The sequence below is a fragment of the Trichoderma virens genome, assembly GCF_000170995.1.
Source record: "Trichoderma virens Gv29-8 chromosome Unknown TRIVIscaffold_5, whole genome shotgun sequence".
NCBI lineage: Eukaryota > Fungi > Ascomycota > Sordariomycetes > Hypocreales > Hypocreaceae > Trichoderma > Trichoderma virens.
The window spans coordinates 385,681-403,107 of NW_014013744.1; the positions used below are offsets into that span (position 1 = coordinate 385,681).

At 49.8% G+C, this 17,427-nt stretch overlaps 6 protein-coding genes across 6 annotated transcripts; 4 read left to right on the plus strand and 2 right to left on the minus strand.

Annotated features, from left to right (window-relative positions):
- Positions 1-446: 446 nt before the first annotated feature.
- On the plus strand, positions 447-3,050 carry TRIVIDRAFT_169053 (glycoside hydrolase family 5 protein; the record flags this gene model as incomplete). Its single annotated transcript, XM_014102100.1, has 1 exon — positions 447-3,050. One exon carries the CDS (start codon positions 447-449, stop codon positions 2,757-2,759), a length of 2,313 nt encoding a protein of 770 aa, XP_013957575.1.
- Positions 3,051-3,345: 295 nt separating this feature from the next.
- Positions 3,346-5,546, plus strand: TRIVIDRAFT_82450 (uncharacterized protein; the record flags this gene model as incomplete). Its single annotated transcript, XM_014102101.1, has 7 exons — positions 3,346-3,444; positions 3,512-3,597; positions 3,650-3,952; positions 4,019-4,229; positions 4,284-4,472; positions 4,541-4,781; positions 4,902-5,546. The coding sequence occupies 7 exons, from the start codon at positions 3,346-3,348 to the stop codon at positions 5,423-5,425; spliced, it is 1,653 nt and encodes a 550-aa protein (XP_013957576.1).
- Positions 5,547-7,502: 1,956 nt separating this feature from the next.
- TRIVIDRAFT_12255 (uncharacterized protein) lies at positions 7,503-9,464 on the plus strand (the record flags this gene model as incomplete). Its single annotated transcript, XM_014101952.2, has 2 exons — positions 7,503-8,870; positions 8,931-9,464. 2 exons carry the CDS (start codon positions 7,503-7,505, stop codon positions 9,462-9,464), a joined length of 1,902 nt encoding a protein of 633 aa, XP_013957427.1.
- Positions 9,465-9,937: 473 nt separating this feature from the next.
- TRIVIDRAFT_64202 (uncharacterized protein) lies at positions 9,938-11,075 on the plus strand (the record flags this gene model as incomplete). Its single annotated transcript, XM_014102102.1, has 2 exons — positions 9,938-10,710; positions 10,769-11,075. 2 exons carry the CDS (start codon positions 9,938-9,940, stop codon positions 11,073-11,075), a joined length of 1,080 nt encoding a protein of 359 aa, XP_013957577.1.
- A 405-nt stretch (positions 11,076-11,480) lies between these two features.
- On the minus strand, positions 11,481-11,996 carry TRIVIDRAFT_220620 (uncharacterized protein; the record flags this gene model as incomplete). Its single annotated transcript, XM_014102103.1, has 1 exon — positions 11,481-11,996. One exon carries the CDS (start codon positions 11,994-11,996, stop codon positions 11,481-11,483), a length of 516 nt encoding a protein of 171 aa, XP_013957578.1.
- Positions 11,997-12,423: 427 nt separating this feature from the next.
- Positions 12,424-16,174, minus strand: TRIVIDRAFT_37084 (uncharacterized protein; the record flags this gene model as incomplete). Its single annotated transcript, XM_014102104.1, has 3 exons — positions 12,424-12,610; positions 12,699-14,611; positions 14,675-16,174. The coding sequence occupies 3 exons, from the start codon at positions 16,172-16,174 to the stop codon at positions 12,424-12,426; spliced, it is 3,600 nt and encodes a 1,199-aa protein (XP_013957579.1).
- Positions 16,175-17,427: the final 1,253 nt, after the last annotated feature.

The window sequence follows — 17,427 nt, forward strand, 5'->3', positions numbered from 1 at the left end:
AATGCCTCTGGATTCGGTGATTCATACATCTACCGGCATTTGAACTAAAGCACGTCTAAAACCTGCATGATTCAGCAATTACACGGCACTTTGTTCCTTTCGTATTCGCAATCAGCCATCGCCACCCGGGTCTGCCGAATTGGAGAAATCGGGGGAAAAGAGATCGAGTCTTATCCGCTGTGGGGAAGCAGCAGCGCTAGCCATGTTCGCTATTTTCCAGTTTAGGCTCTAGCTGTGGCGACTGAGAGACCGCTATCTGCTAGTGGGGTCTGGCACTGAATCTGTCTGGTGACATGCTCAGTTGGCGAGACGCTCGCGAACCGTCTTTCGTCATCACTCCAGTCCTCAGTTCTCTTCGTCCCTTTTTTTTTCGTCGGCCATTTAATCGTTGTCATCGAGGAGCAGATCCAATTCCTTTCGATTCAATTCGCTGCCTGGTGAGAACCATGGCTTCCTTTCGCCTGACAATCGAAGACGGCCAGTTCCGCGATGGCCAAGGCCGCCAGATTGTTCTTCGCGGCATCAACGTCGCTGGAGACACGAAGCTGCCGAGCGAGCCCAACCAGCCGTCTCATGTCGGCGACGATTTCTTCGACGGTGACAACGTGACGTTTCACCAGCGGCCGTTTACCAAGCAAGACGCCCCGATGCACTTTTCGAGGATCCGGCGGTTTGGCTTCAACACGATCCGATATCTGTTTACATGGGAGGCCCTTGAGGCTGCTGGGCCGGGCATCTACGACGAGGAATACATTCAGCACACCATTGAGGTCTTGAGGATCGCCAAATCCTATGGCTTCTACGTCTTCATGGACCCTCACCAGGACGTCTGGTCCAGGTTCACCGGTGGCTCTGGAGCCCCCATGTGGACGATTTACGCCTGTGGACTGAATCCCCAGAGCTTTGCTGCTACCGAGGCGGCCATTGTTCACAACACGTATCCCGAGCCTGATAGTTTCCCCAAGATGATTTGGTCTACCAACTACTACCGACTTGCTGCTGGCACCATCTTCACCTTTTTCTTCGCCGGCAAGGACTTTGCCCCCAAGTGCATCATTAACGGTGTCAACATCCAGGATTATCTGCAGGGCCACTTCATCAATGCATGCGCCCATCTCGCAAAGCGCATTCACGAGGCTGGAGACCTCGAAAACGAAGTTGTCATTGGCTGGGAGAGTATGAATGAACCGAATCGAGGCATGACCGGCTATGTTGATTTGAGCGTCATTCCCAAAGAACACCCTCTCAAGAAGGGAACATGCCCAACAATGTGGCAGACTTTCCTAACGGGCATGGGCAGGGCGTGTGAGGTCGATACATGGGACATGGGGGGACTGGGGCCGTACAAGACGGGCACCAAGCTTGTAGATCCACATGGCGAATTTGCCTGGCTGCCTGAAGGGTATGACGACTCGAGGTATGGATGGAAGCGCGATGCGGGATGGAAACTTGGCGAATGTGTCTGGGCTCAGCATGGCGTGTGGGATATCGCAACAGATACCCTCCTGAAGAAGGACTACTTTGCAAAGAACCCCAATACTGGAAAAACGATTGACTATCCGGAATTCACAAACACCTATTTCCTGGACTTTTGGAGGAAATACAGCAAAGCTTGTCGCGCCCACCACAAGGATTGCATCATGTTTATGCAGTTTCCCACTCTGGAGCTTCCTCCCCAGATCAAAGGCACGGAGGACGATGACCCAAAGATGGCCTTTACTCCTCATTTCTATGACGGCATTACCCTCATGACAAAGCATTGGAATAGTAGTTGGAATGTTGACGTCGTTGGTGTGCTTCGGGGCAAGTATTGGCACCCTGCTTTTGCAATTAGAATTGGCGAGACCGCCATTCGGAACTGCTTAAGAGATCAACTAGCGACCCTTAGACAAGAAGGCATTGAGCGGACGGGCAACCATCCTTGCCTGATGACAGAATTTGGTATTCCCTATGATATGGATGATAAAAAGGCATACAAGACGGGAGATTACTCGAGCCAGTCTGCGGCACTGGATGCTAATTATTTTGCGGCTGAAGGATCGGGGATGGAAGGGTATTGTTTGTGGGTGTACTCCACGACAAACGATCACGAGAGGGGAGATCAATGGAATGGAGAGGATTTGTCCATCGTTTCCGTCGACGACAAGCTCCCCGAGACATCATCCATACTGAGCGAGACTGCCTTTGATCAATCAACTACGAGTCTGGTCAAACCTGGCGCCACCGTCGTAACCTCGGAAACCTTGGAGGATGCTGAAATAAATCCGGGAAATCTTCAACGAACGCTTACGAACCCATCAATCAGCTCCGCTCCCTCGGATAAAGACCCTGAGCTTGCAAATGCTCCAGGTTATCGTGCTGCAGAAGCCTTCATTCGGCCAACACCATCAGCTGTGGCGGGGAGACTTGTCTCGTCTGGCTTTGATCTACGTAAATGCACCTTCAACATCAAGGTTTCGGCTCCTCAGGCTGCGACGGATGATGCCCCTACTATTATATTCCTTCCCGAGTACCACTTTCCCAAGCCAGAGTGTGAAATCACAGTCTCGGGTGGCAGATGGGAGATTAGCCTTGACAACAGCCAGGGCACACTGCTTCAGCTCCTGCGATGGTGGCACCCCGAAGGAGAGCATACCCTGACAGCCAAGGGACCAATACGGAAGTACAATCTCGCCGAAGGCAGTTCTGACGACCCTAGCTACTTGGAGCAGTGCCAAGCAGGGACTGGCATGAGCATGGGAAGCTGCTGCATTATGTGAAAGTTGGTGTAAACGCTCATTGTAGTGACGAAGTTGTAATGCATTGAGTTTTGCGGGGAATATCATCAGAGGCCATTGGGTAGGCCTACTTGAGCGGAGTTATGGAATTCTTCCTTTTTTGAGATGCTAGTTTGACTTAAACCGAGGGTTTGAGCGTCGTGTATTGATACGGACAGAAATCCGTGCGCACCAATAATCATCCATTCATTATACGTAGCGTAGCAGTTTTCTGCCACATCATTTGGCCTAAAGACAAGCTGGCCAATCACAATGGCATTGATTTATAATGAGAAAACAAGAAGCGAATATCTTTGGGGTTTTGGCACTATCAGATCCATTGACTGGGTCCGTAATGACGCGCCTAAGTGAAGCAAATATGCATCGTCAACACCTTGATGGCACTGACGTGACAACCTTGATGGCCAACGAAGATTCCATGAATTTTTGTAACCATGACTGCTATAAAATAGAGCACCAGAACGATATAAATTTAAATCATAATAATTTTCCTATTTCTTCTTTTCGACATATTTCCTGCATATACCGCTCTGTAAAACATTGACTCTGGCCAACTCCTCTCGCCACAATGGGACAGCGACGAACTATCAAGGTGAAGAAAAGCAAAAAGTCAGAAATCTTGGTGCCCCCCAAGCCTTTACCAGTGACGCTCTTGTCTGGCTTTCTGGTAAGTTGACAACGTCCACTCTACTCCACGCCAATCTGGTCCAGGTCTTGCTGACAATCTGTTTTAGGGTTCGGGCAAGACAACACTCCTACAGCACATTTTACGAAGCGACCATGGACTTCGTATAGCTGTTGTTGTGAATGATATTGGAGCGTATGTATTATGCTGCTCTCTAAATGGAATAGTTGTACTGAGATCGGGGCAGTATCAATGTCGATGCATCTCTTATAAAAAAGACACATCAACTTACAAAGACCAATGAAAAGGTCATTGCGTTGCAGAATGGATGCATCTGCTGTACTTTGAGAGGAGATTTGCTAGAGGAACTTGTGCGCATTTCTCAGCTTCAGCAGTTTGACTACATCATCATCGAAAGCAGTGGTATCAGCGAGCCGGAGCAGGTAGCTGAGACTTTTGATTCTCGTCTTGCAGAGCAGATGAGCCTCTTGACTGAAGGCGAAGGCGCTGCTGCTCTTGATGAAGACATGATTAAGGTTTTGAACAAACTGTAAGCTTGAAATTATTATGGGAAGATTGCCTCTTGCTGTTGGCGGTGCAACTGATCGTAGTGCAGGAAGAAAGCTGGAGGGCTGGAAAAATTTGCCCGATTGGATACGACCGTGACGGTCATTGATGCTTTTACGATGCTAAACGACTTTGATACGGCGGATATACTGTCTAGTCGAAGGGATGATGTTACTCCTGAAGACGAAAGAACTGTGTCGGACCTTATGGTTGATCAGATTGAGTTTGCTGATGTGATTATCTTGAATAAGATCGATATGGTAAGGTGGGCCACAAGTAAAGCCATATTGATTGATGACTGACCGATTGATCAGATCAACGACGAGACAAAAGCTCAAGTGCTTAACATTGTTAAGCAGCTGAACCACCGTGCCAAGATTCTCGAGTCTAAATATAGCAAAGTGGACGTCAAAGAGCTGGTCAACACAGGCCTCTTTAATCTTCAAATTGCGCAAACTGGCTATGGATGGCTGCAGGATTTGCATGCAATGACTGTGCGCGAGGTATGTTTCCCTGACAGTTGCTTCTACAGTATGAAGCCTTATGGGAAAGGCTGACACAGATATTCTAGGTGAATGGCCGCAATGTGGTGACTCCTAAGCCGGAGACGGAGGAGTATAATGTACAGAGTTTCATCTATTCACGTTATCGACCTTTTCATCCAAGACGGCTTTATGCGCTGTTGTATGATAAGTTCATCTTGCAGATGGAGCATCCTGAGGATGACGACGATGAAGATGAAGAGGAGGAAGAGGAAGAGGAAGATGAAGACGAAAGACAATCCGACACCGAGGATGCTGAAATGGTTGACTGTGAAGACAGCGCAAGCACCAACTCGTCCTCCGAAGACAAGTCAGATTCTTCATCTCTTTCTCGTCCCCCCTCAACTCCCGAAACCGCAGTGTCTGCTCAATCTCCTCACGATAGCAAAGATGTCAATGATATGGACGTCGATCCCTTGATGATGCCCTCAAACGAAATAATTCTCGCTAATAAACGAGCCCACCCAACCCTTGCACGGCTCTTCCGCTCTAAAGGAGAATTCTTCCTGGCCACACGGCCTCATCGCGCTGGCGAATGGTCCCAAGCCGGCGCCATGCTCACTCTCACGGGCGGACGGTCGTGGTTCTGCACTTTGCCAGAAGAGGATTATACAACAGGAAGCCCCGATGTAGATGCTCTAGTGAAGCATGACATTGCCAAGGGCGGGGAGTGGGGAGACAGGAGACAGGAGCTTGTCTTTATCGGAGAGGGACTAGACCATGACGGGTTGGAGGAGATGCTTGATGCATGTCTACTTACGGATGGGGAGTATGAGGCGTGGAAGGGAGTAATGAGGAAAGATGGAATAGAAGAGGAGGAGAGGAGAGAGATGCTGGAGGGGCTGTTTGAAGATGGATTTCCGGACTGGAGTGGAGATGGTGAAGAGGACGAGCACGAGGGACATGACCATTAGAATGATGGCGATTACTTGTGCATGTTATGATAGATTCCTCATATCTGGAATCATTAGTAAAAAGTTAAAAAAGAGGTACTGCATCAAAGTAGCTGAGTAGACAATGATGATGATTAATCTTAGATCTCAAGATTGATATGATTAGATGGGAGAAATGAGTCTGTAGAGCTAGAGCTGGAGACTTCTAGAACCCCCACTGTCCGGATGAGACTGGGCGTTGCCACCCGCCACAAATCGGCACAAACCACGCATCTTGAGGCTGAGGAGGCGGGGCCTAAAATCGGCACAAATAACGCAGAACTGGGTATATAAGACTCGCGAGATTCTGGAGAGGATTGATGTTTTCTTTTCTTTATCACAATACAAATAACTACATCTTCTGCAACTACTTCAACTATACCATACCGACATCTCTTCAGATTTTTATAAAACACCAAACCATCTCTACTTATTCATCATGTCTGGCGGAAACTGTGGCTGTTCTGGTGCTTCCACTTGTAACTGCGGCTCAAGCTGTAAGTATATGTCGGCATCCAGAAGTCACTGATAGGGCATCTTGCTAACTGGCGTATTTGCACACACAGGCTCTTGCTCCAACTGCAACTAAAAACTTGATACTCGAGCAAATGCAACGCATCACTTGATGTTTGAGAGACACACCAAAAACGCCATCTGCCTCTACGTCGTTGGCTTCTTATTGTCAAATTGCGATACGACGACATTTCGACGACTTGTATTCAATAGTACTAGCTAGTACGCTTCATAATCAATGTATTACTATTAAAAAGCATTTATCCGTCTTGTGCATGTTCCCATCAATTGTGTTCATTATTGCGTTGTGAGACACAAGCTGTACATAGTAGAGTCTGTACCTGTAAATGCACCAGGACCCTGCGTTCTGCAGCCTGGACTTCCCCGGATTTGGCCAGCTGTCAGCTGCCGCGGGAGGAGAGCTGGGGGCCCCTGTAGAGTGCAATTTCCAGTATGGAGGCCACATGTACCGCCGCTAGGTGCTCCCTAAGCTACGGGGCATCACAGGCACATTATGGAGCGCTGCAAGGCACTTGCCGTCGTCCATGCTGACAATCAGGTACATTGCAAGGAGTCCGAGGTATCCCCTACCCATGTGTAGACCCATTCTTTCACCGCAACTCAGGTACTCGATACAAGTATTTCGTGCTCTTCATCAACAACCTTAGTACCTCCCGAGTCCTTAGTAGCACAGTAGCGGAGTGCCCGCTGCCCCGATTTGCATGTGATTGAAATCATAATCGATCAAGGTGTCTCACGTGGCCAACCAGCACTCATCCGTTTGCTAGCAGGCGCCTGCCCTCGGCTCCTGCCAAAGCGATCAGGACGATTGCGGCCTGCTGACCATTTGCTGTGCTCGTACTGCATGTACCTAAAGTACGAATTTCTTCCATCTTTTCTATTCCATCTATATTTCTCATCGACTCTCCTTGATGTAAATTCTACTCCAAACCCGCCTGTTTGCAGCCTGACGCGGTTGCGCGACCAATGACGTTTTGGGCTGGCGGAGACGACGGACTGCCTTAGATGGCTGCCATTGTGAGTCTCTTCCCTGCACTTGGCAACTTGGTATTCGTACTCGTACACATGCTCTCCCCTGCGAGGCCTCGATTTCCTTCCCTGTTCCTGCGTTGCTCGCTCTACCCTTGCTTCCACCTTGCGCGACTGCTTTCTGCTGTTTGGAATTGCTTCTTTTCCCACTTATCCATGCGCACGCCTGTGCCAGACGGAGGATGCCCGCCCTTGGATCGACATCCCACAACTTTATAGGGCTCGTTAGGGTGATGTCATGAAGACACGCAGCCTAGGCACGTCTCTCGTCAGCCTTCGTTGACGCCACGATTCGAGCTACGGCCAGATGCCTCGTCGTTGTTACGTCGTCGAGTTGCTACCATTACAATTACAATTACACCTTGACACTCCCGCGTGCTAGTGCTTGCGCCTGTTGTCGCCGCGCATCTGCTCGAGCTGCCGCAACTCTTTGCTGACCATCTGCCGCATTTTCTACTCGCAGGATCTTCCGTGGATCTCACAGCTCGGCCGGCCAATGTCTTCCCGCGACGACTCGTCTCTGGGCGGCTCGCCGCCAGCCTTCGACTCGCATACATCTCTGGGAGCTGCTCCTCCCCCGACCTTCGCTTCCTTCTCCCCAGTCACGCTCTCGGCCACGACCCCATCGAGGAACAGCCGTCGATCGACCGTCTTAGTTCATCAGAAGAGCCCGCTGCTCCTGGCCACGCCTCCACAGATCACGCGCGCGCTCGCCTACAGCCACCCTTTCCTACTTCCACTCAACACATTTGTCGGGCTTCTAACATGGAGCACCGGAGACCCTTGGCAGAGCTTCCTATTGCTGTGCGCCTTCTGGGCCGTCGTCCTCTACGGCGATGTCGTGCTCATGCGAGCCGGCCCCATCGTGGCCTGCATGTCACTGATAGCGGGCATGTACGGCCGACGATATAGTCCCTTGAGCAGCAGTGGCTGGACCGAGCCGGCCCGAGTAACCAAAGAGGCTTCTGCTTCCAAGAAGGCTGCGGCCAATGGCGGTAGCAATCTGGAAGAGACTCCAAATGGGAAGCAGTCTGGCCACTCTCGGGCTAGGTCGGAAATTACAAACACTAAACACCAGAAGACTTTGGATGAGATTGTCGACACACTCAAGGAGTTTACTGGCAGATGCAATGTCTTTATGGACCCTCTCCTCGAAATGACCGACTTTTTAAGCACTCAACGAACCCCTACCAGCGCAACCACCAGGCCAGCGCTCACGGCCATGTTCATGCGGCTCCTTATAGTGACTCCATTTTGGGTCGCTCTGACCATGTCACCATTCAAGATCATCACTACTCGACGCGTTGTGCTACTGGCAGGGTCTATTGTCTTGACATGGCATGCCAGGGTGATGCGAGTTTCGAGAACCATTGTCTGGAGAAGCGCAACTGTTCGCAGGCTTGCAGGAGCTATTACTGGTCTACACTTTGAAAGCCCGCCAAAGCCACCACCTACTAAGAATGGCACAAATGGAAAGGAATCACAGATGAGCAAGGCATCATTTCTAGGCTCTTCCAGTTTACAAGTTAGCCGTCGACGAAAGGGTTCTGCAAATGGCACTAAGAGCGCCGGCGTCAAGTTCACGTTTATTATATATGAGAATCAGAGACGGTGGATCGGTTTGGGGTGGACAACTAATCTTTTCGCATACGAACGGCCTGCGTGGACAGATGAACACAACAACGCCGTGCCACAAAGGGATGAGTTTGAGCTTCCCGAAGTCGAGGATGGAAGTCGTATGAGGTGGCGATGGGTGGAGAGCAGTAGATGGCGGGTAGATGGTGTGAATGAATCCGAAGAGCAGGGCACAGTGGATTATGATGGTCCCGAGGGGAAGAATGGGTGGATATACTATGATAACAAGGTAAACAGACCCTGCCTCTCTTACCCTTTCCTCTCACTGAGCTAACAATGACCTTGCCAGTGGCAAAATGGCCGGCGGGGACTTGATGGATGGGGTCGGTGGACGCGCCGCAGAAAGTGGTATCGTGATGCCGAACTGGTAGAAGTGGACGAATCACAACTTCCTCATGAATTGGAGGCTACTGAATCCTCATCACCGCCTCACACCACATCCTACAGCACTACCAACGAAAAGATGCGGGCCGAACCTGTGGTTTCCAAACCAGATGAAGACCAAGTCGCTGACGATCTGAATACAAAGATTGCAGATGATACAATTTCACTACATTCAACTACATCATCGCGGTTCTGGCCAACCCTACGGAGACGCACTACTGACCGTTCCGGGGATAGCCTCCGCCTGGACAGTCAGAGACAGGAGAAGCGACGAAGTGGTAGCCAGAGGCCAAGGAGGACGAGCGACGTGGCTAGTGACATCGCCGGAGAGGATGATACAAGCTCATTAAACATTTCGGTTGCACTGGAGCTGCAAAAGCAGGGCAAGGAGGGCGGGCAATGGGGGATCGGGGACGAAGCGCGCATGAGTTTGGAATGAATGGCTTTTGGGATATCATTGGTTGCCTGTGGATCAGCATTCACTATACAAGGCAGGGCTTCATTTATTTTTGTGTCGAGACCTTTGTAACAACAATACTGTCGTAGTAGCATTGGCTAGCGGGTTTCTGGAATTTGGCGGGAGTCGCGGATGCGGCGTTGGGATCACCACATTTCTATGAGGGATAATGAATTATTGCTTGTATAAATTATATGCTGTTATGCTACGGTTTTTGTTCTGGGTTGAGCTCAGGGGAAAAGTGACTCTACTCGATGATGGAGTCGTACAAAGCAGGCAGTCGATTACAGCTGGCTCGCAGTTCATTCAAAGAAACCTGTTTTGGCCACTGCTCATTTTACCTATTCTTTCTTTCACTCCTCTCTCTTCTTTCCGTTTGCAACAGCTTTGTCCTCCCACAGTTCTATTTGCGCTTGAACAGAACGATTCACTCCCTTGATTCTACCAAGAAAATGATGGCCGAACTTTCGGATATTGAAGAGGGATGCTCGGGTGGTGCGTCCGAACAGAATGGAAAAGAGTATCAAGCAAAGAAGGATGGTGGTGATCACGCTTGGAATGGAAGGGGAAAAGGAAAAGGACTTCAACGCCAAAGTCATGAATTCCAGCCGCAGTACGAAAACTCGCCTGTCTCGATAACGATAATTCCACCTTCTCTCCCGCCTTCATCGTCAGCATCGTCAGCATCGTCATCTTCTTCTCGAACAATCACTCCTCCTGATAGTGCCCTTTCACCTCAGCGAGTCTCTTCCTCTGGGACAGTGCAGATTGCTTCTCCTGAGGCGTCCTCCGTCACAGCTCGGTCCCAGACTGAAAGTTCTGCTTGGTCGCCGGTTTCTGGGCCATCTCGCATTTACGGCATAACCTCTGAAACTGCCTCGTCGTCAACTATCGCCGGCCACCATTATTACGGCGATGGTCATCAATATCGGCGGAATCAGCCATATATACGGGAGGGCGTTCCGCAGGCAGGAAGGCAGCCTTTTTGGTGGATGGATTCTTCGGCTGTTGATTTGCCTCGACATGGCGATGATGAGCGAGATTGTTTACTGAACGATGCGACAAGAGGGGGGAAGGAAGTGAAGATGCAAGGGGTTCTTCATACAGTGATGCACGGAGTTGTCTTGGTGCTGCAGTGCGGCGTTTCCTTGGGAGTGTTGACACTTTTTGCGTGGATAGCTTTGTGGAAAGACGAAGATGGGGGTTTGGTTGGCATACCTGGTAGCATGTATGTGTGATGCGTTTCTCTCCGTGTACATGAACGAAATGTGCTGACCATCATCTAGGCTGCGCAGCTTGCCGTCTCTCACGACGACCTTTGTTCTCTTCATCTCGTTCGTCACGCTTCTCATCCACGAGATATACGTTCTCTCTCCAGTTGTGCTGCTCTACCTCCAGGCGGCAATTCTTGCACTGACTACCGTTTCTGCTACGACCATGTGGATGAATTGTGTCCAAGAAGACAATGTGATGTTGAAGTGCGCCCTGATAAGCTGCAGTATCATGTTCTGGGGAATGTCTGGGCTTGCGTTCCTAAGAGCAGTGGTGGTGTGGAAAGTTACGAGTTTGGATGAAGATGAAGCGTCGGAATAGAGGAAGGTTGATCAGGGGATACAGGACAGGGGGAGAGATGTGCAACATTTCAGGGAGCTGGATCGGGAGAATAAGTTTTCGTTCGGAAACGGGATGTAGTATGATAATTGAGTTTGAAATATGGCTTGCATAAGAGTATACGAAAATGGAGCTTGGAAACTGGAGATGGAAAGGAGGGGTGGCTAACAAGCATCCTCAAGATGGCTTCATAGACGTAGCAGCTTTATCAATTCGTCCACCTATAGACATCTGTACTGCTGATGTACAATTTCTGCTAGCATCATCTTCTGATTCTGCATGAACTTACCAATGTATAGCCACTCAGTAGAGAGACAACGGGGCCTTTGCTGTTACCCCTACTCACATCAGCTCCAGAAAAGTGATGCAAAACCAACTTCCCGTCTTCTAATCCATCAAGGAGTTCTGATGAAAGTTTTGCTCATCCCATCTTTCACAATCCGGGCAATTCATCAAAACCACAACCTTGCCGTTCAATCTATTCTCCTTAACAAACGCATCAAACTCCGCGAGAAATTCATCCTTTGTAATCACAAACTCATCTTCCTCCGCCATTTCCTTCAGCTTCGGCCACATGACGACAAACCGCGGATTCGCATACTGCAGCACATCTCTCCACACCTGATGAGGGTCCTCATGTGTTGAGACGCCGTAGTAGACTAGCTCTGCATGCAGATACGTGACGGCCCGCATCAGGTTGGCCACGTCAAAGGTGCGTTTGTCGCGGGTGATTTGGATCTCGATGTCGCGGCCCAGTTTGGTGGCTAGCATGGAGGGATCCCAGCAGAGGGCTTGGGATCGAAGCCATTTGCTGAGATGGGTTTTGTAGGAGCCTCTGATCCAGCCGAGTTCGCTTATGGGGCGAGGCTCGATGCTATGTTGGAAGAATCGTTGTTGGGGCATGTCTCCTATTTCTTTTATGGTGGGGACCGGATTAGGTATTGAGCTGGATTGTAGAGCTTGCCTGTTCTTTCTCAAGATGCTGGAGCTGAAATAGTGCTGAAATAGCATGAAGAATGAAGACTAAAAAGGTCAAGATTCAAGAGGAGGGATAGGGAAGGGGGTTTAATAGGCGCCCGTTTGCATTGAGAACTTCCACTCACACTCTTATTGTACGACCTACAAACGAACATAAATTCCAATTTCTTGGCTAATTACATACTAATCCAAATATCCTTGATACAGAGACAGTGAAATGTGAAGCGAGAAGCCATTGAAGAGGCACTTCGTGGCTACATGCATGTACATCAAGACATCCTTCATCCATCAAGAGTGCTTCCTACAAGCAAACAAGACAAGAACAAGTGTTTGCTAATCTTGTTACTCCCATCTAGAGCTCGAAAAATACGTCTCCTATCTTGCGGCCCCAGTTCTCCTCGTTAGCAAGCCTCCTCATCACATCCGCCAAGCCATCACAATACCCATCCACTTGTTCCGCATTCAGCTGCGCGGTGTCCCACGAGGCAATGAAGAAGAGATTATCTCCATTCACCATAAAGGCGTTCCAAAACAGTCCACTGTCAGTCAGATGTTAGTCAATTTGATCGACTCATGAACTACACAGGGGTACGATGCTCATCAACTCACCAATCTGGCCAGTCATACCGCGCCACGGGCTCCAGAGTCTCAAAATCACTGCGGAATCCTCGAGATGCCGCTACTCCCATGCTCACATCCCACACAAACGATTGCCGGAATGACGCGTCTATGGCTACACTACCTTCTTCTCGAAGTTCCTGTACGACCTTTTCCCACGGTGCATGCTCGTGGCGGCGAATCTGCTCTTGCTCAAGCACCATGCGCTGAATAAGATCTATGAGCGTCTCTTCGCGCTTGATTTCAAACATGTTTAGGATCCATTCCACTGTAGGTCCATCAATGCTCATGGCGGGAGGGAGGGAGTTTGCTATCCATTCCGGCACAAACGGCCATGAGCGAGCACTCTCCCACGAGGTGAAGAGGGCGACTGATGATTTTGTCTGGAGGACATTGAATAGCGTCAAGGCACATTTCGTGAATAGCACTGGTTCCAAGTTGTACAGGTTGCGCATTTTAGCCATGTTTGGGAGACGGACAATTCTGCTGCGGCGTGGAAACTGGAATTCGTCTGCCTTAGCTTGCCACTCTCCCTTCCATATCTGGTCTCTGACGGCTTCGCGCTCGGCAGCGTAGAATGAACTTCTGTCGTTCCCAATCATCATCCCTGGAGATAGTTGTTTGGGCCATAGTGCAGATTTGTAACGTGAAATGCCTCGCAGCCGCTGAACATGGAAGGAAACGGCTCTCTGCGCTGGCAAACTGTCTTGATACTCCGTAAGCAAGTCTGCGAAAAGTCGATATGGAGTCTGGGCGGGGATTATGATGCTGGAATTGTGTATGAGTCGATCCAAATCTCTATGCCAAGGCAAGAGAGTCAAGGCATCGGCTATGGAGTGGCTGTAGGTTATACGTAGCAAGTATTGCCCCGTTTCCTTAATCTTGATGATAATGGCGCTGAACATGAACATGAGAGAGTGGGTATCCTCAGAACTGTCTTCATATACCTCTTTTGCCTCCTTTTCAGTTCTTACCTCGACTTCACTCACTAGCTTTTGAAAGAGATGCTGGCTGTGGCGTACAACGGTATGGTAGAGCAATCCTTGAGTGCCCAGGAGGACTGTCCGTAAAAGAGGTCGGGATGCTATCCATCTAAACAGTCCATTGTAAATCTGCGAGATGGTAGCATCACGAATTCGGAAAGCAAGACGGATTCTGTATGACTGTGGCCGTTGACCGACAATCGTCCGGTACATGGAGCCCCTGATGGGAATAACATCTTCGACATCGGATCCATCTAGACCAAATCTCTTGATTTGCTCTTGAGCAGCGGCCAGAAGATCATATTTACCCCTATCCCCAAACAACGGATTCTGGTTGGGGCTGTAATCTTGGCCTCTTTTGGGTAGAGAAATGCAGCCATCCTCTGGCTGGTAGATTTCAGCGAAGCTTCTCTTTTCAATTTCAGTTTCAGTTGCAATCGGTGCATCCCTACTGACCAGAAGCTTAGCCTGTTTCTCAATAGTAGCGTTCTTGCTCAAATCTTGGAGATAGAGCTGCCTTCCAAGCACTCGGAGCACAGCGTCGCAGTATCGAAGCAGCGTGATGCTGTCGGCCAAAGAAAAGATGTCATCTGTCTTACTGGGACGGACTCCCACTAGTTGATCCCATATTTCCCTTAGCTGTGTTTCCAATAATGACACTTCGTCCTTCTTCTTCATCTTCAAGGTCTTGGTTTGATTAGCCAGCCGTTGCTTTGTGACAATGTCGGCAAGGATGGCCTTCTTGGGCTTTCCGATGGAGGTTACTGGAACACATTCTATCCCCAATTCTTCAAGTGTGTATACCGCATCAAGGGCATACTGAGGACCTAAAAGCTTTGCCTTATCCATCACTTTTCCTTTGGATACCTCTGAAGTGATCTTGACAATGGCGACTGGGACCTGGCCCGCAATGTCATCTGGGACTCCCACGACAAGAACCTATTTATCTCATTAGCCGAGACGTCTCGATAGATCAACAGTAAGGGGGGAGAAAAGTATTACTTGTAGAAGGCCCGGGATTTCGGCTAACACAGATTCAATCTTCAACGGATTGATATTCTCTCCTCCTCGAATTATCAAATCGTTGTACCGCCCAAGAATATAGACAACCCCTTTGTTATCAATCATGGCTTGGTCCCCTGTCTTTAGCCACCTCCCCGAATTGTCATTGTAGAACCGTTCTTCTCTTTGTTCACTCTCGTCATCGCACAAATAGTTGTGTATTACCGAGGTACCGGCAATATGGAGCTCTCCAACTTGCATTCGAGAGAGCACCTGTCGAGTTCCCGGACGGCAGACACGCACCGCTGCTCCAGGAAGAACTTTGCCAACTCCAGCGTGGTATCCATCTACCAACATCTCGTCTCGTCGAGACCAACTAATAATCGGTGCCCCTTCAGTCATCCCATATGCCTGAATAGCGTCACGCGCCCCGAGCCCCTCTCTACAGAGACGCATGTGTTCCGGCCCAATCATTGTGCCGGAAATCGATACAATGGACAGATTGAGGTCCCGTGAGCTCGGAAACGAGCTGTGGGACAACAGGGCCCGCACGAGTGTTGGCGTGGCTGACATGACGGTGCACTTCTCCTGAACCAAGGCCGTGAGCGTGGCGTCAATGTGGAAAGACTTGGCTGCGAATACGACGGTACCGCCATGACGCCACGCACGAAGCGCGTTATTGATGGCAAAGACATGGCACACAGGCGTGTGGACGAGCCAGCGGTCGACAAAGCTCGGGTCGGCATTGGCATCATAGTTGTTGGTCTGAGACACCAGGTTGCGGTTTGTGTGAGGGCATCCTTTGGACTTGCCCGTCGTTCCACTCGTAAAGACAATGAGAGCGGGAGTGTTTCCGTTGGCTCGGCGCGGTCCTTGATCGTCGTCTGTGTCACCAAGACCCTCTAGCCCCTGAAGGGTGGAATCCCGAGCTAGAAGCTGACCGAGGCTGATCCAGCCATCAACAGAGCCACTCCCGCAGTGGACACGGAGAAGAGAATATTGAGGTCTAGACATTTGTCCATCCAAAAGCACCGCAGATTCAGTATCTTGAACCACTAACACGCGCGGTGAGATGGACTCGAGCATCAGACAAACATCGTCCGTCACACGAGGATCAATAGGGATGAAGACGGCCCCAATCTTGACACAGGCCCAAAGCAAGAAGCCCCATTCTGCGCAATTCCAAAGCACAGCGGCGACATGCATGCCAACACCAACTCCCAGCTTCTCCAGAGTGTCAGCCAGATGCTCAACGCTGTCCCGGAGGTTTCCATACGAGCATCTGAGACATTCCGATCGCGCAGTCAAGTTTGCATCTTCCGATACGCGGCTGCCATCTGCAGGTTGCCACAGAGAGACTATTGCCTCTCTATCGGGATGGGCAGAAGCTGTGGCCGCAAAGATATCCCAGAGCTGTTGATCGAGATCCGAGAGGGGTTCGCCATGAATCTCTGCAATGGCGGTATCAGGAGTGGTGTTTTCCTCTCCCTGGTGGGCCATTTTGCGTTTTTGTCTCTTTATTTTCTCTCAAGTATCTTATTGGAATCGACTGTCAGGGAGTTTGAAAGATGTAGAGTTACTCTCCAGCTCTAAGCTAAGAAATTGATGATGGGTCAACAAGATATATAGGCCAGTTTGTTTAATCGGCACGATAAGAGTAAGGGCGCTTTGAGTTGTTCGGCATACACTTCTCTGCTACCACCTTTTTATCTTGTCTAGGCAAGCCGTCATTGTTCCCGTCCTGTAAAACAGATCCCTCCAGGCGTTGTGTGCCAAACACACGCGAAGCAGTTTCACCTTGTCCATTAGCCTGGGAGCCTAAAGCACATTCGATCAACCGTGCAGCTGTTGGTTGATACCCATCGTATGTTTTGTGATACAGAGCCCGCGTCTCCCCAATGACATGACTAGGAAAACGCCACTCGCCCTGGCAGCGAGCCAAATAGAAGGTCGACCTGATGTAGTACGCAATGCGAGTACCGGCAAGCAGCGCATTCCTCCAAGACACTGGATCCAACACGGCATATTGCTGAATCTCCACGGCAAGTCGGACAGAGGGGGTTCACGGTAGTTGTCTGTGCCGTGACTTTGCTTCGTACAAGGTCAAAAATAAGCTCTCTGGAGTATGAGTTGTTGGTTGTTGGTCCGGAGTTACACACATCTGGAATGTGTCTGAGACTCTAAATCCATGAGAACAGTGTCTGGATGCTGCTGACGTGCTCCGCCCCTTGCTGGCAAAGTCAACTTTCGCTTGGTATCCAATCTATTTCGCTAAATATAATTGAACCTGGGATCAACCATGTAAGTCTATCCGAGCTGAGCACCTTTTTTTCGTATCGAAGCGAAGACTGACGGATGAAATAAAGACACAAGTAAATTTGCGGCTTTGTATTGACATCAGAGAGTAACGTATCAACAGCTCGGAAACTGCCTGTCGGGTGTAGACAAATAGCGAGCCCGAAGGAGTGAACCCGAAGGAGTGAATCCCAAGCCTTGTTCACTTACACTCTCTGGGCGAAGGCGTTAGCTTCATCAAAAAGATGGAGGATGTAGAAGCCCCCACTAACTGTGACCGCTTCAGAAAAACACGCAGGATGATTTCTCTTGTCAAGCCATTTCATCCAAGTAGTGACAGAAATCCGGTGTGTAGCTGGTAACCGTAACCCCAAGCCAACCCCATGATCCTCTTTGATCTGCGAATACGACTTGCACCGTGTCATTGAGAAACGCACCTCTGATCCCACTCTTCCAAG